Genomic DNA, 22,308 nt, shown 5'->3' on the forward strand with positions numbered 1-22,308 from the left:
TGTGATTGTCTGGGGAAATACTAATGGTGGTGGGCAGTAGATGGTGTAGTTGGTGAACTGAGTGATGAAGACAGACTTGTAGAGTAGGTGCCCTCCCTCAATGAGTCTTTGGACTCCCTGGAGGTGTCACGTAATAAAAATAATAAAAATGTGTCCTTAACTTCAGTTTCCTATCTGCCAATGCCACTAGTCACTTGCCTTCTTCACCTTCTGGAAAAAATTCTTCTAATACAATACACTTCACTCCATCTCCTCTAGCCAGGGTGCATGACCTACATGACTCTATACTCAGCAACATTGAACTAATATCCCTATTCACCTAATCAATAAGTTAGCTGTCTCATGACAGATAATTTAACCTTGTCTAAAAAAAAAAAAAAAAAAAAAAAAAAAAAAAAAAAAAAAAAAAAAAAATTATTATATCAAATTCCTTCCATCACCAAACAGGAATCATTGACATATAGCAAGACTGCTCATTCATGTATGATAATTTCACACACGAAAGGTTATAAACCTGTAGGTTAAATAATCCAGAAACCCTGTGGTACTTTCTCGAGTTACCCCAAGTTTTCAATAATGAAAATGACAGTCTCATTCTGGATGGTTAAATTATCTTTTATCCAAAGACATTCATAAACATCCATGCTGTAGTGTGATGTAAATCCATTGCCTGTTGGTCTTGAGCAAAGATGCTATCATCTGCCCAGCCAGTCAGTCAAGCTATCAATAGCCTTTCTAGTATGATAATATGTTGTGAAATATGCTATTTGATTTAACAAAAGCTGCTAATCTAGCCTGAGGATTTTTTATTAAATTTGTACATATACTGATACATCATTTATGTTGACAGTTTTGTAGGTTCTAGGCACTGTGTAGATTCTTTCTTATTTATTTTTTTTTTTTAAATGTTTATTGTTCCTGGCCAAAAGGCATCAGTTATTGAAAGGTGTATTGGTTTCATTGTTAATCATAGAGTTGTAATGAATAATATAAATGTTTTGTGTATCAGTTATATCAAAATATGTTGGTATATCTAATAGAAAATATTTAGATAATTAATTTATTTTCACACAAAGAAGATGCTTTGTAGTTGGGATGCAAATTAAATGTTAATATTGCAAGATTTCAACAACGTGTGATCGGCAAACCGCACATCGACAACTGATGATAAACCAGAATTCTGTGTTCTTCACATAATTATATGATGCTTTTATCAAAATGATGAAGGTGTGAATTGTTTCTACTGTTTATTTTTAATTTATAATTTTTAAGGTAAATTCATGTTATTCTTTAAGGGAGGTACTGTGATTGGTAGTGCACGTTGCAAAGATTTTCGAGACCGTCCTGGCCGCTTGAAAGCTGCTGCTAATCTCATCAGGAACAACATTACAAACCTGGTTGTTATTGGTGGTGATGGTAGTTTGACTGGTGCAAATTTATTTCGTCAGGAATGGAGTTCTTTATTGGATGAGTTGGTAGAGAAAGGTAAGAAAATGGATCTGTTTTGTGATACCTGTGACAATACCAGAGAGTGTCACTTTTGATCAGGGAATGTGTGGCATGCAGTTTTCAAGTGTTTTCACCAGCTTCCACTAACCCTAGTTTTAATATTCATTCTTTATGTATTCTGTATTGACTGAATATTAGTATCAGACTTCAGCCTGTCTTATAGCTTAGTTGAAATGCTTTCCTTGGCATTAGTTGAGATGCTTTCCTTGACTCTTATATAACATTGATTTAACTGGCTTTAAGTTGGCATGCATAATATTCTGAAATGTTTGGTTAAAAGTGAACTGTTTTCATCTTTGTTAGGCCTGTGATTTAGCTACTTATTTTCACTGGTTTTCATACAATGTTTATTGTATTATTTCAGTATTTTTATTCTTGGTATTCTTTCTGATATAAAGTCAACAGTTTGATTTGTAATGGCAGAAGCCTATTTTTAGAATGCCAAATTCAGTTTAAGGGAATAACAAACTGAGTCATAATAGCTATAACTGGAAAAAAAAAGAAGTTAATGAAAGTTAAAAAAAATAAATTAGCAGTACTTGCTTATAAATAGTCACTTAGTTCATCACAGAGTGTTAAATGATCTGTTAAAAAAAAAATTGGAAAGAACTGAAAGAGAATATATGATGTGTGTGTCAGGGAAATGCTCAGAAGCACTGCATGAAAACAGAGAATGACAAAATAAAAAATAATAATAATAAATAGAAATAAATAAAAAAGAAATATATATATATTTGTTGTATGCCATGATTTTGGATGGTTGAAAGGATTTGTACTTGCCAGATAGCTTACACCTAAAGGATTTGGTATAAGGTGCTTAGAGCTCAGTGATAATTTTGACCTCTACATTGCAAAAAATTGACACTTAAGCAGAAGACATAATGCACAGATTAAATTATGGAATAACTTATGTTGGGGAAAATTATTTGTTACAGCAGAACTTTTGGCCATGTTTTGCAACTATTCTCAGTGCACATAGGAAAAGAGATAAATTAGAACAGCAGATGAAATCAAAGTATGTGTTACAATTCATGATATTAATTACAGGATTCAAGAAAACAAAAATTAATTATCAAAAAATGCATTGCTTGATATAAAAATGAAAAGAATTGCAAAGGTCGAAACCCAGGCCGGTTTCGACCTTTATTGAGGTCTCATCAGTGGGAGCCAGGCTAGAAATACCAAGATTATAGTAATACAGAGCTTATAAGTATTTTACCAGAACAAGTTACCACGTTGGTAACAGGTTACAAGTTGGTAGCTTGTTCTGGTAAAATACTTATAAGCTCTGTATTACTATAATCTTGGTATTTCTAGCCTGGCTCCCACTGATGAGACCTCAATAAAGGTCGAAACTGGTCTCGATAGTGGCCCCTTGCCTTCAATACAAAGCATACATCTCCTCCAGGAGATGTGCTTTGCATTAAGGGTAAATATTAAGATTAGTGATCAGAGCTTATTCTTCTTTTACCATGGGTTGCCTTGCTCTTGCACTACGTGCAGGGTCAGCTAGACTTGCAACACTTGCAGGCGGAAACTTGACTTATTTGTCTGTTTGCTTACTTGGGAAATGGAGTAAAACCAGGAAATGGAGTAAAATCCATTCCTTTAATTACAATTAAAGGAATGGATTTACAATTTTATCGATAATAAACAATATTATTTCATGAAACAAAACAAGAAGAATATATTTTGTTTTTAAGTAATTTTGAATTATGAATTATACCAAACTGTACGATTTTATCAATAATAAACAATATTTCTTCATGGTTAATTTTTTTTAAAATTTTTACCAATATTTTGATATTTCATCCAAATACGTATATACTGCACTTACAGTGTGTATGTATATTTCAAAAGTTGCAGCACCCCCACAATTTCAAGCCATGAACCGCCACTGCATGTGATGGAGGAACTTGTGGCATAAAAATATTGTATATATTAGCTTAGGAAATCTGGGCAATGAATGTTATGCATGCAGGTGATGGGAGTGATTATGTACTTTTGATTTAGGAGTTGGCAATTCATATGAGAATTGTGACTAAGAAGTCACATGTATGGAACTACAAGGAAAGTGATTGTGATAAATTGAGAAGGAAGTAAATAGCTGATTAGCTGATCTCATATGGAGATAGCAAGGTTTTTTCCTCCCAGAAACTCAGGTTTTTCATCCTGCATACAGACAAATGGCCTTCAGAACACATGCAATTTACAGGCCAAAAATACTGTTGTTGGTGATGATGGGTAGTAGATGGTGTTGATGGTAGTAGAAGAATTAAATAGTAGTGGAGAGGGTGAGATGTATTTAGCGAAGTAGCCTTCCCATAATGAGTCCTTGGACTCCCTGGAGGTGTCATGTAATAATAATAATAAAGTAGGAAGAAACAATCTGAAATAGGGCCTTGATGTGAGAAACTGCATAGTAAAGTGCATGTGGAGTATTCAAAGGATGTTTGAATGAAGCTGTGTCTGATTGCTTCTCTCCAATTTGTGGAAGTTAAATGAATGAATAAAACTTGAAAGCAAGAGCTGCATAAAAAAGAAAATGTGGATCCACTATTAGGAAAAGAGTGATGACTCAGCAGCAGTATAAAAACAGGCTAGGAGAGTGACAGCCATGTTCAAGAAGACAAAAATTTGACTGGAAAGTAGTCAAATAATCGAACAATATCCAAGGTAATTTATTCTCTATCTAGCAAGTAATATGAAATGAACATTAAAAAATAACATTAGCGAATGTAGGTGGTAGGAAAGTGTCAGATGTACTAGATGTTAAATCTGATGCAAAATCTCAATTTGAACTCAACGATGGGATTGGATGGAATTTTGGTTTCACTTCTCCAGCTCCACCGATCAAGCAGGCAAGGTGATACAGAGGTGTTTGCCATTAGCAATAACCTAACACAGATAATTAATCTCCCTTCCAGAGTACCTCACAATCTCATCCAAATACAAGTCTCCTGTGTCATGGAACAAACTTCACCCAACAATTCTCACTCTCATGTCCTTTGGTATACTACAAGAGTGCCAAATTGGATAACTTCTGTGACTTTTCTCCTTTCCATGGTTGGATTATTGTTTCAGTTCTCCCAAATGCCTGCTCAGACCAAATTTCAGAAATCAACCTCATAGGAATGAAGGCTTTCATCCCTCTTCTACTCAAAATCCCAAGTCACAATCTAAGCCTTGGTTCTAAAAAAAAAAAAAAAAGCATGCCAATGCCGTATAGGGAAAAAAAAAAAAAAACTCCACATAGTAGAAGTGGCTCAGACTAAATCTCCAGTTGCTCACTCCACTGATGTTGCAGTTTCACACATTCACAACAGCTGTAAAAGAACTATCAACAAGTACAAATCAGATTTTGTATTTCTAGCCAAATAGTTCCAAATATTTCTAGTCAAGGTTTCTGGTCCCTTGTCAAGGCCATTGGGCACAACTTTTGTTCATCCATGTTTCCACCACTTTCACATCCAGAGGATAAAGTAGTCACTTTCCCCCAAGAACTGCTATTCTTTTCTTCTAGTTCTTGTAAAATAACCCCCCCCCCCACACACACACATTACCAAGAACTGCTCACTTCATGCCACCCATAGTTTTCTGCCAGAAAGAAATCCAAAGAATGCTTAATAACCTGCTGAACACAAATAAGATATCCAGTCCTGATGGTGTTATGTTCTTCAATAACATGATGGTATTGTGTCCTATTGTGTTAAAAACTTGTACCCAAGAACTAACAGCTATCTTACATCGCTTCTTCAATCTATCCTATTCAGCTGGAATCTTCCCTACAGCATGGAAATAGGCTCACATCCAGCTCATTCCAAAGAAGGGTGCTAAAAGTCAGCCAACAAGCTATTGTCCATCAAACTTATTTCTGTTCACTCACCAACTAGTAACCAGCAATATGGATTCCACTACTCTTGATCTACAGCCAATCTTTAAGCATTCATCACGCATCTCTGTACTAACCATGGAAGAATTTTGAGAAACTCGTGTTTTCATTCTCAACATTTCAAAAAGCATTTGATTGAGATTGGCACAAGAAGGTGGGGGGGGGGGTCTGCTTAACACACTGCCATTCTATGGTCTTCCTTCCATACTCTACAACTGAATCCCCAGCTTTCTCATTGATTGCTCACTGCAAGTCATGGTTGATTCTTTTCTCTCCTCAAAATTCTGCACAGTACAGGAGTATCCCTGGGTTCTGTACTTTCATCCACTTTCTTCCTCCTGTATATAAATTGGCCTATTCTCACAGACTTCAAATCCTGTCCATAGTTTTGCAGATGACAGAACACCCTATTCCTCCTTTTCATTTGACAAACCTTGCACCCTGAAGATCCATCATGACAAATATTCTGAGCTCTGATCTTCTAGCCATATTTCAATGAGGTAATCTTGTTGACTTCAATGCCATAACACTCAGTCCTGTCTGATCCCTCGCAAGAAAGCTCTTGTGAGGAATCACAAGAGTGTTCTCTCTCTCACACACACACACACACTGCACCAAAAAACTGGGTGCACTTTTCTGCTCAAGACTTCACATCTTTATTATTATTTTACAGATATCTCCATGGATCAGAAGACTCATTGTGAGAGATCCATTATTCACACACTAGTCATCATTTATACAATACATATCATACTTCTTAAACTCATTCACTGATGAAGCACCCATAGCAACCCATTCTACCTCATCACCACCTTACAAGCAAAACATCTAGGACTAACACCCTTGCCAACCACACTCTTAACGCAGCTTCCACTGGTGACCCTTGTTTTCTCTCTTCCTTCCATATACTGAAAAAATTCTTCAGTGTCAATCCTTAAAACTCCTTTAATAACTTAAATGCTTCTATCATATCTCATCTTTTTTGCTTATCAGCTAATTTTTGAAGCCTGCAAACTGACAATCTATTCTCATAGAAAGTATTCCACAGACCTGCTGCAATTTTTGTCACTAGGCTCTGGATCCTTTCACAACTTCTTCATCCACCCTTTAAACCTGGAGTCCAGATCTGTGCGCAGTAGTCCAGATGTGGCCTTATTACAGTCTTATACATAAGGGAACAATAACTGTTCTTTCACTGTTTATTAGTGTGTTTTTCAACAACCATGTAATTTGATTTGCTGTTTTGGTTACCTTCACAATATACCCTCTCTATCCACAATCACACCAAAGTCTCTGACCTCATCGGTTTCTTGCAGTTCAGTTCCATCAATATAGTACACATCATGTTATCTCTTCTCATTACCTTACGCTTTGCTACATTAAACTGGCAGTCATTTACTTAAACAGATCCATACTGCTGGTCTGTTTAAGTCTTCCTGCAGGATCTCTGAATCACCTTCGTTACCATCGCTCTTCCCAGTTTAGCATTCTCATCAAACAACTGAATATTTCCTGTCCAACTATTTCCTATATCATTGATATACAACAGAGAACCAAGTACTGAGCCCTGTAGTACACCCGGTCACTTCCTTCTCCTGGACTCAACTTTTCTATAAACTACTCTTTGATATCTGTCCATCAATCACCCTTTAATCCAAATCATCAGTTCGTATCTTTCCCCATTTCTCCAATTTATGCAATAGAGATTTATGTCATTTCCTTATCCAATTCCATTGTTACTTGATTATAAAAAGTAAGCAAATTAGTAATGCAATACCTGTCCTTCACAAAACCATATTGTCCCTTATAGAGTATCATATTCCTATCTATCCAGTCCTGAATTCTGTCTCTCACCATTTGTCCAATACCTTAACCACCACTCCTGAGATGCTGATTGGCCTACAATTCGTTACTTCTGTCTTGGAACCTCCTTGATGCTGAGAGAATATTTTGCCCTCTTTCCACTCCAATGGTACCTTCCCAGTACTGAGGCTTAAATTAAACAGCTTGGTCAGAGGAGCTGATAATTCTTTTGCATATTCTTATAATACATGGGCTGATATATTATCTAATCCCTTGACTGGAGGTGCCAGTCAATGTCACATCTATTATTGCAATAATGGATGTGACATCTGTTATTGCAATGTCACCACCTAGATGGTAGTACAAAATGCTCACTCAGTAATTCAGCTATTTGATTTGGTTCTGTAACCTCCCCATTATTACTTTTTAAAGTCATCCTTCCATAGTCATTCCTCCTTTTACTTGTCACATAGCAAAAAAAAATCTCTTTACAGTTTCTTTTGGCCTCATCAGCTAACCTTCTCTCATAAATAGCTTTAACCTTCCTTACCGTACTAGTCACAATTATTTCCTAAACCTTATACTGCTTACTCATGGGCATGCTGATCACCTTTTCTTTATAATCCCTCCATAATTCTTTTTGTGTGCAATTCTTGCTTAATGAAGCTATTCATCTCTAACTCTTGCTTGATTTTTATCCTTCTGACTCTATGTATACATGTAGATACGACTTTCTTCAAACACCCCTTGACCACTTCCCATGCACCACCAACATCTCTCTGCCCCAAATTCTTATCCCATAGATAAGAATTTCAGCTAAGGAGTCCACTTTCAGCTGACTCCTCAGCTTATCATAATCACCTGCTTTGTAATTCCACATATATCCCTTCTTAACAGAAATTCTACATGGTGGCAAGGGTGGCCTCTTGTGGGAATGGGTGCTTGGGGGAAGAGAGGACAACATCAGGTAACCCTGAGTCTAGTGGGGTTGAGAGAGGATAATGATAGGTATAGAAGCAGTCATATTTTTATGCTTTATACTAATGCCAGGAGTATATGAAATAAAGGAGATGAATTGGTGGTGCTGATAGCATCAACCTGACCAAAGATTATTGGGATCTCTGAGCCGTGGTTGTTGGAGAATGATATAATAACAGGAATTGAAGTAACAGGGTACAGCATTTTTCAGCAGGATAGGAAAGAACTTCTTGGAGGCTTAATGGATTGTATACAGCACTCAGAAAGGATTAAAACAGAATTTAATACTTCCCATATTTTGTCTCAGTCACTGAGACATCTTCAGGGATTACAAAAAAACTAATCTAACATATATACAAATAACACACAATACTAAGCCCAACCACGTGGGTGACACTAAAGTCCTATCTAGGTGGAGAGCCCTCTAAGGGAAGTTGTAGGTGGCCTGGAATGTAAAGTGGGACCTCTGGTGATAAGCATTTCCCAAATCTTAGGACGCTTAATGCAACCATATTTGTTAAGATTTGATTGATTCCTGAGAGCTGCTGCTGCTGATGATGATCCTAAGAATAGTCTCTCTTTTTTGAATTTGCTGTGATGGAGCATGGTGGTTTTTTTCCCATGAGATCCTGTGGGTTGTATCCAAGACATGGTCAGCCAGGCCTGACTGACCATAGTCGTGGTTGGAGTTGTATGACTTATGTTCCTCCAGGCAGATAGTAGCTGATCTGCCTGTCTGTCCAAAGTATGCCAGTTTACAGGAACAGGGTACTTTATAGACTCCAGGCACTGAGAGAGGAAGGAGCTGATCTTTTGTAGAGTGGATAAGGGTAGCAAATTTGCGGTGGGACTTCAATGCTGAGTGTAGATGTTCCAGAGTAATTTAATAAAAAGGTGGCACACCATTTGGCAACTCCTGTAGGTAGAGATGACCTTGCTAATGCTTCTGCCTGGTATCTCCACTTGGGCCTGGCTCCCACTGAAGAGACCTCATTGAAGGTCGAAACTATTCTGGGTAGTGGCCCTTCCCTTAATGCATAACATTATACATATCCGCAAGGAGATGTGTTTTGCATTATGGGAGATACTGAGATAGGAGTGATGTTAGCTTGCTCCACATTTGCAACGAGTTGCCCGGTGTTGTACCACCTTACCCCAGTCCTGAAGATACTTTCAGGCGCAAACTTGGTTTGCTCACACTTGGATAAAGGATTAAACTAAATTTATTATAATGCTGTGTATGTAGGTTGTACTTTTTTAAAATCCTGGCTATTTTTTTGGATGTGCCACGGATGTAGGGTATGGTGATGGCATTTCTAAACTCTTTCTAAAGGGAAGACTGGGGGTATGGAGGAGGACCTGGTTATTTTTTAATACTGTGATCGCTGTAGCCATTGGAGAGGAAAGTGTTATGTATGTGGTCAAGCTCAGTTGTAAGGGGGGTTCTACTGGAAGAAAGATTGTGGGCTCTCTTGATAAGAGTTTTAATAATGCCATATTGTGGAGCGGGGTGGTGGTGGTGATGGGAGAATTTGTGAATGTATCTGCCTGTATGCGCGTGGGGTTTTCTATATACAGTGAAGGAAAGTGTACCATTGGGAAGCCTTGTAACTAAGGTGTCTAGGAAAGGTAAACAATTGTTCTTTTCCTTTTCCATCATAAACTGGATTCTTGGATGTAGGCTGTTGAGGTGACTGAGGAAGGAGTCTAATGTGGGCCATGAGGCCAAATAGAGAACACATCATCTACATATCTTAGCCAGATAGAAAGTTTGAGAGGGCCTGAGTCTATGGCTCATTTTTCAAAATCTTCCATATAAAAATTGGCAAGAGGGGATGAGAGGCGGGGGGGGGGGGAAGCCATGGCGGTTCCCTCTATCTGCTTGTAGATTTTGTTCTTCCAAGAAAAATAACCAGAATTGATGGCAAAGGAAAAGAGATCTAAGATGGCAGAAGGAAAAACGTTTTTTAAGAGTGTTAAGGTATCAATTAAGGGAATATTGGTAAACAATGAGGAGATGTCAAAGCTTACCAATATGTCTGTGTTATTTAAGGTTTATAAATTTTAAAACCATCATAAATTTTCTATGATGGTTTTAAAATGGGTAGAGTTTTTCATATAGGATGATGTATGGAAAGTCCAGTGGGGGGGGGGGGGGGGTCAGAGAGTTGGCAGCTGTTTTGACAGTTTGTAGCAAGGTGCATTAGTGGCATCTACTATAGGTCTAAGGTGGGGAATTGGGTTTGTGGATTTTTTGGCAAACCGTATATTCGGTGGTGGGGGGGGGTAGAGAAAGGTTTCAGTTTCTTCGTGATTTCCGGGGGCCAGGAAGACTTTTTTAAGTAAATTTTTTAATTTGTGTTTTTGTGGGGTTGTGTTCTAGCAGGGTGTAGGTAGAGCGATCTCAGTGGATAATCTCCATTTTTCGATTGTATTCCGTGGCATTAAGAACGACTGTGGCATTACCCTTATCCGCTCTGGTGATGACAGTACTTTTTTTCTTTCCATAATTTCATGAGAGCAGTGTGTTGGGCAGACGATAAATTACTTTTTGAAGGCGAAGACTGGGCAAGGATGTTGGCGACGTCAAGTCTGATGTTATTTGCTATCTCTGATGCTAAGCAGCAGATCAGCTCCCTCCTCTCTCAGTGCCTGGAGTCTATAAAGTGTACTTTGGAAAGACAGGCAGATCAGTTACTATCCACCTGGAGGAACATAAGTCATACATCTGCAACCACGACTATGGTCAGTCAGGCCTGGCTGACCATATCTTGGATACAACCCACAGGATCTCATGGAAAAAAATCACCATGCTCCATCACAGCAAATTCAAAAAAGAGAGACTATTCTTAGAATTAGCAGCAGCTCTCAGGAAATAAGCTAAAAAAGCTACAGCTTAGGGCCTAGCAATCTGCTGTGGCCTCAAATAAAAAAACAAAAAATATAAAAATTGATAAAAAAAAAATTTGTAGAAAAATCACTCAAATGAAGTCAGACATATCACGATAATTTCTAAATAATTTTAAATATACAAAATATAACATTGAAATAATTTTGATGCATTGTAAAAGTGATTGAGATATTTTGTCTTCTTTTTTTTTTTTCAAAAGCATTTATTTGAGAGTTTTTAAAATGTCGGCTAACTTCAAAGGGTATCTATCCAATAATTTTTGACCACTCTTAATCTTAAATAGTCCTTCCAAGTGGGCTTGCCCCAAGGTCATTGTCTTGGAAGAAGTCCTTTCCATACTTTAACTGAGAAAAGGCCCCCAGGGGAATAATAGAACAATACAAAATAATTAAAGATTACATTCTTTTTAAAATTAAAACTACAAAGTTCCAAAATAGAAAAATAAATATAACACATTTTAAAAATTTAAAATGTTTATTTCTGTTGTGAACGAACGGCAACCAATTCGTTTGTTCTCTGTTTCTCTGTGTCTTCTCAAGTGAAGTTAAAATTTATTAAAAAACAAATTGAAAAAAGAAAAATACATTTTGAAAAGGTAAGTGTATGTGTATGTAATATTATTTTACTCTCTCCCCCACCCCAAGAATGAAACATCATTAAAATCGATACAAAATAAAAATATATATTTATAATTACTAACGAAGGTTCGGCAGGCTCTCCCCTAGCCAGGGGGAAGCCCCTGGAACCCCCCCCCCCCTTGCAGTCTCTTTATCAGCAATTTTTATGAAATTCAAAATGTTCACATAACTTTTAAAAAAGAACTCAAATCTATTAAAATTAATTCAAAAAGACACTTATATTTTTGAAAGCGGGGCTCATTTTCAAATTAGATTATTATTGTCAATCGATTTTAATGAAATTCAAAATGTTCACACAAGTCATTAAGACAAACTAAAATATATATATCAAAAGAAATCCAAAAATAGCCCTATGTTTTCGAATGGGGAGGGCTCATTTTCAAAATAAATTAATTGTCAAATTTCTGTTCTATGAGCCTTATTTGTTTTTTAAAACCCTTTAATTATATAATTATTTCTGTGATTTTGTAAATGCATACTTTATTATCTTTTTAATAAAAATTAAAAGACAATATATTTTCATATATCAAAAAGGCGTATATATTTTACATTTTTCTAAGACCAGCTGATGTAATTTAAAACAGTAAGGGACCTCTGGGTTTTGTATAGCTTAGTGCCTCAGCAAGTCTAAATCTGGCACTGGACAAATGTTTTAGTCAACAGGTAATACAGGGAACGAGAGGTTCTAGAGTTTTGGATTTGGTCGTAGCATCAGAGGAGCTGATAATAAGTGAGATGACATCTCTCCCACCAGTTGGAGAGAGTGACCATGTGGTTTTCACTTGGAAGATGAATAGACATGCAGGTGTATCAAAGAAAAGGGAACGAATGTGGAATTATAAGGCAGGGAAATTGTGAAAGAATATTTGTTAGCAGCAATAGTAAGCTGTATTCCATGAGTGAAGAAGCGGACACAGTTTGGTGTAAAGTGGATGACAAACAATATCAAATAGGCACTGCAGTTGAAAAAGAGATTATAGAAGAGATATAAAAAGAGGGGTGCAGGGCAGATACATGAACAATATAAGATGCAGGCCAGGATAGTGACTAGTATGGTGAGGAAGGCAAAACTGGAATATGAGAAGAGATTGGCACCAAGATCCAAAGAAAATCGTAGGGAATTTTTTAGCTATGCGGCCAGTAGCAGGAGAAATGACTGTGGAAGAATGACTTTGCAGGATAAAAATGGGAATAGATTGACTGATGCAGAGGACATAGTGTTGTTCAATGAGCACTTTATTGAACTATTTCATCCTGGAGAAAAAGGTTTTAATAGTAGAGGGATAGGGCAGGTTCAGTGTTTAGAGGTGCAAGAGGAGAGTGTGTTCCAAATACCGAATACTCTGGGTATCAGTAAAGCTGTGGGACTGGATGATATTTCACCATGGGTTTTGAGAGAATGTGCTGAAGAACTGACAGCACCGTTGACCTGGCTCTTCAATAAAAGTCTGGCTGCGGGAAAGGTACCCAAGGAATGGAAGGAAGGTAAGATAATGCCACTGCATAAGGGTGGTAGTAGACTAGAAGTGTCTAATTATAGGCCAGTTTGTATGTCATCAGTAGTTGTTAAGGTCTTGGAGAAATTAGTCAGGGACTATATATACAGCGTTGGGTAGTTGATGGTAATGTTATCTGTGAGAATCAACATGGATTTGTTAATTGTTAAATGGAATATACTGCCATTTTTTTTAGATTTTGCAAAGGCATTTCACAGTGTGCAACATAATTAGCTGATATTTAAGTTACAGCACATGGGTTTAAATGTCAGCTTAGTCAAATAAATTCAGGATTGACTGTCTGATAGGTATCAGACAGTTGTGTATGTTGGGGCAATATTAAGGAAGCAGAAGGTTACAAGTCGGGTTCCCACACGGATCAGTACTGGGAACCTGTGTTGTTCAACCTTTATATTAATGACTTTGTCAATTGATTGTAAGGGGATATTCAGCTGTTTGCAGTTGATGTGAAGCTGAGAAGGGTTATCAGTAATAGTGCAGATGTGGTAGCCCTGCAAGAGGATTTGAATAAGCTAGACAGATGGGCAAATGAGTGGGGGAAAAAGGTCATTATAATGCAGCAAAATGTTTTTGAAGTTTGGGATCCATCGATGGGAGGTTGCATACTCGATTGGAGCTATACTGGAGAAAGTAGGAGAGACAAGAGATCTGGAGGGTGATGATTGATAGAAAAGTGAAATTCAGGGAGCATATTGCAAAGACGGTGAAGGCAACCCAGAGGATTGCTGCAATACTGAGAAGGACGCTGACCTGCAGAGATAAAAGAGTTATCATTCTATTGTATAAGACCCTGATCTGACCACACTTGCACTATTGTTCTCAAATTTGGTCCCCAGGAATTGATGGGGATAAATTAACTGTGGAAAGGGTTCAGAGGCAGATAACAAAGACGGTTTCAGGACTGTACAATGTCAGTTACGAGGATCGACCGAGGAAATGTGGACTGCAGAGTTTGGTGGATAGAAGAAGGAGAGGTGATATGATCAAGACCTTTAAACTGTTGAGAGGCAGCTACATCTTAGACATGGAGGAGTTCTTTCGCTTGGTGGAATGGCGGGAAGGAGCAATTGCAAGGGACCATCCCTGGAAGTTGTGAAAGGAAGCTGTGAGCAAGAGGGTGAGGAGTGGTTTCTTTGCATGGAGGGTGATTGAACCATGGAATGCATTGCCTGAGAGAGTGGTTAGAGCAAGAACGGTCAAGGAGTGGTATGATAGACTTTGTGTTTTCTAAGAAGCACCTCCTGCAATGAGTCTTTTGACTCCATGGAGGCTTCAATAATAATAATAATCTATGAATCGCTCAGGTCAATACTACATAATCACTTTCGCCAAGTGGAGGAAGCATAGCTGGATTGGTTAATGTTAAGTTTTTGATGTAATGAACAAATCCAGCACTCTTGAACCTTGTGACATTTAATGGAGGTGACTCGCCCCCCCCCCCCCCCCCCCCAATTACATGTTGCCTTGGATAATTATCTCTCAGCTGGTTTCTGTCTCACACTAGATAGTTTCAAATGGACTGCCCTCTGAATAAATCCCATTTCTTCCCTGCCTCTGACCATTCCTCTTCCCAATCTATGACCCCATAGTTTCCCATAATAATTAATTGATCTGTACTGATCATGCTAATTTGTGAGTGTATGTCATCTACATTCTCATGTATACTCCCTGGATTATCACAGCAACAAATTACATATTTAGTCCTGTTGGTCTCTATTTCACACTAGATCGTTTCAAATGAACTGCCCTCTGAATCCCTTTTCCAGCAATGTACTGCTACTCTTTTGGCTTTAATTCCTCTGCTATCATTAGCAAAATCCCTCTTCCCCCATCCTGTTTCCTTCTTGAATTCTATTCCTATGACCATTCATTTTCAGTCAACCATGTCTCAGTAATGGCCATAATTTTTGGCAAGTTGTGCTAACCAATGTAGAAAATGTCTCAACCTTTCCTGCAATCCAATACCATCAGTATGATACACCATATGCAAACTTTTCAACCCAAACTGTGTAACTTTATGTTTTGCAACATTAAATTGACAGTCATTATCTTTTACCCACAATGCCAATTTATTGAAATCATTCTGCAGGTTATATATATCACCTTTATCAACTATTGTTATCCCCAGTGGATAAGACCTTTGGCATTAGTATACATAAACTGCAATACCTCTTCATCCCTCAACCACCTTACACCTTGTGTTTCTTTGCCTACTAAAGTTAACCTGAAGTGCTACATTTTGCATCATGTGATCACTCTCCCACTTACTAACCTCTAGGTTGCCTGGACCTATGGTTAGTCAAACTGTGCCCCCTAAACATTCTAGCTTCCCTAACTTTGTATTTCTGAACTTTCACTGAGCAACACAAAAGTGTTGTTTAGTGAAAGTTTCAAGACTTCTGACACCAAATCCATTTAGATGCAAGTCATCCACCTTATATAAATTCTTCCTTCGTTCCTGCCATCAAACTCACCCCACAAGTCCACAAACTCCACATATTCTTCCTGCACAATCTGCTCACCTCTATCATACCATGGCAACAGACTCACAACTTTTACTTTTTTCACTCTTCTTTTTTTGCATGCACTAGCAACTCTTTCATGTTTTTTTACATATTACACTTGTCACCTGCTAAATCATTTGTACCAGCCAAAATAAACATCTCTTTCACCTTAACTCTCTGCATCCTTACAGCATAACTGATATCCTTTATCGAGTATGCATCCTCCCATCGATGGATCCCAAACTTCAAGACTTTACATTTTGCTGCATTAAACTGAAACCCTACTCATTTGCCCATCTGTCTAGTTTATTCAAATCCTGCTGCAGGGCTGCCACATCTGCACTATTACTGATAACCCTTCCCAGCTTCACATCATCTGCAAACAGCTGAATATCCCCCTGCAATCCATTGACAATGTCACTGATATAAAGTTTAAACAATACAGGTCTCAGTACTGAGCCTTGTGGAATCCCACTTGTAACCTTATGCTTCCTTGATATTGCCCCACCATACACAACTCTGATACCTATCAGACAACCAATCCTGAATCCAGTTGACTAACCCAACATTTAAACCTATGTGCTGCAACTTAAATATCAGCTTATCATGTGGCACCCTGTCAAACGACTTTGCAAAATCCAAAAAAATGGTAGTATACTCCTTTCCCTCATCAACTGTTCTTGTCACTTTATTATAAAAGGCAATCATATTACTAAAGCAAGAGCTCCCATTAACAAATCCATGTTGATTCTCACAGATAACATTACTCTCATTTGCTCAACACTGTATATAGTCCCTCACTAATTTCTCCAACACCTTAACAATTACTGATGACACACAAACTGGCCTATTAGAAACTTCCAGTCTGCTAACTGCTCTTGTGAAGTGGCATTATCTTACTTTCCTTCCATTCCTTGGGAACCTTTCCTGCAGCCAGACTTTTATTGAAGAGCTAGGTCAACGGGACTGTCAGTTCTTCAGCACATTATCTCAAAACCCATGGTGAAATACCATCCATTCGCACAGCTTTACTGATATCCAGAGTACTCAGTATTTGGAACACACTCTCCTCTTGCACCTCTAAACCCTGAATCTGCCCTATCCCTCTAGTATTAAAACCATTTTTCTCCAGGATGAAATACTTCAATAAAGTGCTCATTGATCAACTCCATTATATCCTCTGCATCAATCACTCTATTCCCATTTTTATCCTGCAACGTCATTCTTCCACAAGCATTCCTCCTCCTACTGCCACCTAGCTAAAAAATTCCCTAGGATTTTCTTTGGAGTCTTAGTGCCAATCTCTTCTCATATTCCAGTTTTGCCTTCCTCACCATACTAGTCACTATCCTGGCCTGCGTCTTATATTGTTCGTGTATCTGCCCTCCACCCCTCTCCTTATATCTCTTCCATAATCTCTTTTTCAACTTCAGTGCCTGTTTGTTATTGTCTATTATTCACTTTACACCAAATTGTGTCCGCTTCTTCACTCGTGGAATACAGCTTACTATTGCTGCTAACAAATATTCTTTCACAATTTACCAAGCACTAATGATATCCTGACCTTCCAATTCTGCCCTCCATGGAGCTGCCCGTAGTTGATACCTATGACTATTATAATCTCCTGCCTTATAATTCCACATATGTTCCCTTTTCTTTGATATTCCTGCATGTCTATTCATCGTCCAAGTCAAAACCACATGGTCTCTCTCTCCAACTGCTGGGAGAGATGTCATCTCACTTATTATCACTTTTTCAGACGCAATGACTAAATCCAAAACTCTTGAACCTCTCGTTCCCTCTATTACATGTTGCCTAAGACATTTGTCCTTCAGGAATTCTAGAAATTTTATCCCCTTATTACTGCATGCATTTTCCTCTTCCCAGCTTATATTTCATCATGTCTTTCCGTGCCTACTGGCATATAAGGCTGCACCCAGTTTTCATAATCAGATAATTTTTACAGGGAGGGGTGATTAGCCCTTCTCCCAATCCCCGAAGGGAACCCGGCTATACCCCTGGGGTCCGGGTCTCCATTTATTGCCTCTTACGATACACAGGAGTGTGGTTGGGGGTATTCTGCTCCCTGCCCCAATACAGGGACCCAGCTTATATTACTGTAGTTAAAATCTCCCATAACAATCATTCTTCTTGCACTTGCCAAGCTTAACTGGCTAAACATTTCCTGCCCCTCACCCTCTATACTCCTTGGTTTGTAGCAACACTCCCACTAAATATCCTTTCTTGGCCACTTCTATCTCACACCATATGCTTTCCAAAGCCTCCACTCTTAGAGGACGTAAGTTATCACTTATCATAAGCAGTACTCCCTCCATGTTTTCCATTCCTATCCTGCTGAAAAATGACAAGAGGACAAATGGCAAGGACAAGAGGCCATTCCTGGATGTGACAAAAGAAGGTGGTGAGTAAAAGGTAAGAAGTAAGTTTTTTTATAATGAGAGTGGTAGTTGCATGGAATACATTGCCTGAGATCATGGTGAATGTGTAGGCAGTGGATGAGTTTAAGGAGTGATATGATAGACTTTGTGTTGTCTAAGATGGCCTCCCAAGATGAGCCCTGTGACTCCATGCATGTCCTAAATAATGATAATAAAATGACAAAAATTATTTGCATTAGTGAATCCTAGTCGACATAACTCCAGAATAGAATATGATAGGTGTTCAGTGATTTTATGCTAATAGTGTCTACGTGCATCTGATGTTTTATGAGAGAAGTCCAGACTTGATGTAAGATCATGCCTTGTTTTCTTGCATTGTTCTATGCAAGAAAATTCTATGGAAATTCTAATTTCTTAAAATATTCTAAAATTCATTCCCCCCCCCCCTCCCCTGACCTGCCTTTCTGTCCTGTGTAACACAAATCAATGGTACAGGTGATCTTGTAAATACGTTTCTTAAATGGCAGAAGGATATTTTGGAGTACTAAAAAAAGGCTTGAAATCTTGTTGAGTAGGAAGAAGACAACTTTAATCCCTTATTGATGTAGTAGCTTTAATCTTCTCTGTGACACCAAATGTAGGGGAATGGTACTTCTCCTCTGTCATCTTGTTTTCGTTGTTCATTTGGTTGCCTGAGCCGTTGAAGATTTTATTAACCACTGTTCTGTTGTAACTGTTCTTTGGTAGGATAGAACTGAGGAATTCTAGTTCTTGATTTTCTTTTGTGTACACTATTGGAGATTTTGTATGCTTTATCTGTTAGGGGTTTTTATAATGCCAGTTTTTTTGTGTTGGATGGTAATGGAATGTAGCATCCAAGTATTTCTGGTATGAATTTTCTTCCCATAAACCAAATATTTGAATTTGTTTGAGTTGGACACCTCTATGAGCATGTCTAAAAATGGTAGATCTATTGATTTCTAATTCAACAGTGAATTTGATTTGAGGAGGATGAATGTTGTTTAGGCAAATGACTCATTCCTGTAGTTGGTCAGTAGAGCTTGGTCATATGATAAAAATACCATTGACATATCGTAGTCACACATCAAGAACTAGAATTCCTGAGTTCTGTCCTATGAAAGAATGGCCATAAAGAACATTAGTTAATAAAATCTTACCCCCCCCCCCAACCCCTTAGGCCCAAACAAATAAAACAAGATTATGGATGAACAGTGCTTCTCCCCTACATTTGGTCAGTCACAGACATGATTTCAAAGATACTGTGTTAGCAAGCAATTAAAGTTGCCTTCTCCCTACTCAACAAATTTTGAGTCTTCTTAGTCCTCTAAAACCTCACCATCTCTGCCACTTAAGAAACCTGATGCTTACAAGATCACTACTTGTGGCTTGTGTTGTGTAGGACAACGGGCAGGTCAAGAGAGATATGCATCTCAGAATATTTTAAGGATGTAGAGAAAAAAAGAAAAAACACAAATGAGGATTGGAAACACATACAACACAATACAAAGTAATGTGGCAGTGAACTGAAACAATCTCTCTAGATTACAATTTCTTCTCCAGAGCTTTTAAAGAGTCATTCTTAGATGTTAAAATTTCCACAATAGTGGAATACAAAGTAAGGCATAATCTTACAACAAGAATGGACCTCTCTTATAAAACATCTGATGTACTCAGACACAAGTAGTTTGCCTAATATTACTAACTATCAAGTTGCAACATAACACATGCACAAATTCTGTTGTCAGTCTTTTTTAAATATTAACATTGTGATTTTATTAGGCTTTTCCAGATGTCTTTCAGAATCATTCCTTGATTTCTGTTTAGATTTTCTCCCGAACAGAGTACAACCGCAGCTTCTTTGAAGTTTCTACATCGAAAATCTTCTATATAAGACATGGAGCTATTATCCCAATCGATGGTGTGGTTAGAGATCGAGAAGTGATGGGCTAATCCTGAAGTATCTGTTCTATTTTTGTTCATCCCCTATATGTTCTTTTTTTTTAATAAGTTCTTTTTTTCGAAAAAAAGAACATATAGCTGACATGAACAACAACAGAACATATACTTTAGGATTAGCCCATCACTTCTCAATCTCTAACCACACCATCGATTGGAATAACAACTCCATGCCTTATATAGAAGAAGATTTTCGATGTAGAGACTTTAAAGAAGCTGCGGTTGTACTCCGTTTGGGAGAAAATCTAAACAAATCAAGGAATGATTCTGAAAGACATCCGGAAAAGCCTAATAAATTCACTCAGCTTGCCAGAATTTCATTTTGCTAAAAACTATGTAACATGTTTAATAAACAATGACTATAACATTGTGATTGTTACATGAATGTAACTTAACTCTTTGTTAGGAGATAACAGTGAATAAAACAAAGTAAACTATAGACGTGTCATGAAACTAGTTGAGTGGTAAATAAATATATTTTTACTAATTTGTTCTATGTGGGTTACATACTAGTATTATATTGTAACACGGCTTCCTATCAAAGAAGTTTTCAAAACAAATCTGAGTTGATTCTTCATCTACAACATTATCTTTAGTGAAGATAACATTGTAGATGAAGATGCATATAGAAATAGATGTTCAAATCAAACCTAATTGTGTTTATTTATTGTTGTGAAATTCACTTGAATCTCTTTCAGGACACTGTAATCTAAGATGTAGCAGCATTATGGTGAACTTAATTACTTGTGATTGTTGCACTAGCTGTTATTAAACCTATTTGTATTTAATAATTTATTCTTATTTTAGGTGAAATAAGCACACAGAAACGTGAGGAATGTAGTCATTTAAATATAGTTGGCATGGTTGGCTCCATTGACAATGACTTTTGTGGTACTGACATGACAATTGGAACTGATTCAGCTTTACATAGGATAATTGAGGCCATTGATGCAATTGTTACAACTGCTTCTAGGTAAATTATTATTATTATTATTATTGTTGTTGTTGTTATTATTATTAGAATTAGACCTTTAGGGGAGTCAAGGAATCATCAAGGGAGATCGCATATTACCAACACCAGCTGTCATACCTTTTCTTACACTCATTCACACTAGATGCACTACTGCTTCAACAGGCAAACTGTTCCATTCACTCTGTGAGTGAAATATTTAGTTCTTACCCCTTCCTTAACTTCCACAGATATCTCCCTTGTCTTCCCTCCACTTTTCCATATAATGAAAAATTTTACAAATGAATATCCTATAACATTCTCTCAAAAGTTTATAGATCTCTATCATATCGCCCCATCTTTCTTTTGTCTACCATTATTTAAGCCCACATACTTTCAGTTTATCCTCATAGTCTACATTCCATAATCCAATCCTAATATCATCTTTGTAAATCTTCTTTTCAGCTGTTCCACAACTTCTTTATACCTTTGGAATCCAGGAGACCAAATCTGCATACAGTAGTACATGTATGGTCGTATCAAGACCTTGTAAAGAGGCAAAATAACTTTGATGTCAATGTTTGTTTCAACATTGCAATTATCCTCTGAGTTGTATTTGCAATTTTTGTTATATGACCTTTCAACTTCAACTTTCAGTCTACCATAACTCTGTGGTTCTCTGGCCTCATCAGGCTAGAGAATTTACAAGTAGAATCCTTATAAGTAGAATCCACCAATATAATGTGCTGTTAAATATTGCATCATGTCAAAGTTCATAACTTTATATTTATGAACATTGAACTTCAAATTCAATGTTTAAGCTGGAAGTACAATGTTCATTATGAACATTGTACTTCCAGCCTACTCAAGTCACTCTGTAAATCCTGGATATCAGTAGCATCACCACTGTCTCTGATTGCTATACCTATCTTTGCATCGTCAGCAAACAACTGAAGATCTCCTTCAGCCCCTTTCCAATATCATTAATATACTGATTAAACAACAATGGTCAAAGGACTGATGCCTGGGGGTACACTATTGGTCACCTTAAATTTAGCAGATTCACACCCACCATATGTGTGCCACCTACTTAACCAAGCCATCATATTCTCTGATTTATGCAATAGCCTTTCATGTGGTATCCTATCAAATGCCTTAGCAAAGTGCAACAGTATCATAATGTATCCATTCCCTTTATCTAATTCAGCCATAACATTATTATAAAATATGA

At 37.5% G+C, this 22,308-nt stretch overlaps 1 protein-coding gene across 1 annotated transcript in view; it reads left to right on the top strand.

Annotated features, from left to right (window-relative positions):
- LOC150107472 (ATP-dependent 6-phosphofructokinase-like) overlaps positions 1 to 22,308 on the top strand; it is a 443,838-nt gene that overhangs the window by 86,045 nt on the left and 335,485 nt on the right. Inside the window, exons 4-5 of the mRNA XM_090391320.1 lie at positions 1,296 to 1,485; positions 20,936 to 21,101. Coding sequence (XP_090247446.1) covers positions 1,296 to 1,485; positions 20,936 to 21,101 — 356 coding nt within the window. The remainder of the gene's footprint in view (positions 1 to 1,295; positions 1,486 to 20,935; positions 21,102 to 22,308) is intronic.

Source organism: Typopeltis vanoorti, chromosome 4 (assembly GCF_054136105.1).
Source record: "Typopeltis vanoorti isolate ZY-2024b chromosome 4, IOZ_Tvanoo_1.0, whole genome shotgun sequence".
Lineage (NCBI taxonomy): Eukaryota > Metazoa > Arthropoda > Arachnida > Uropygi > Thelyphonidae > Typopeltis > Typopeltis vanoorti.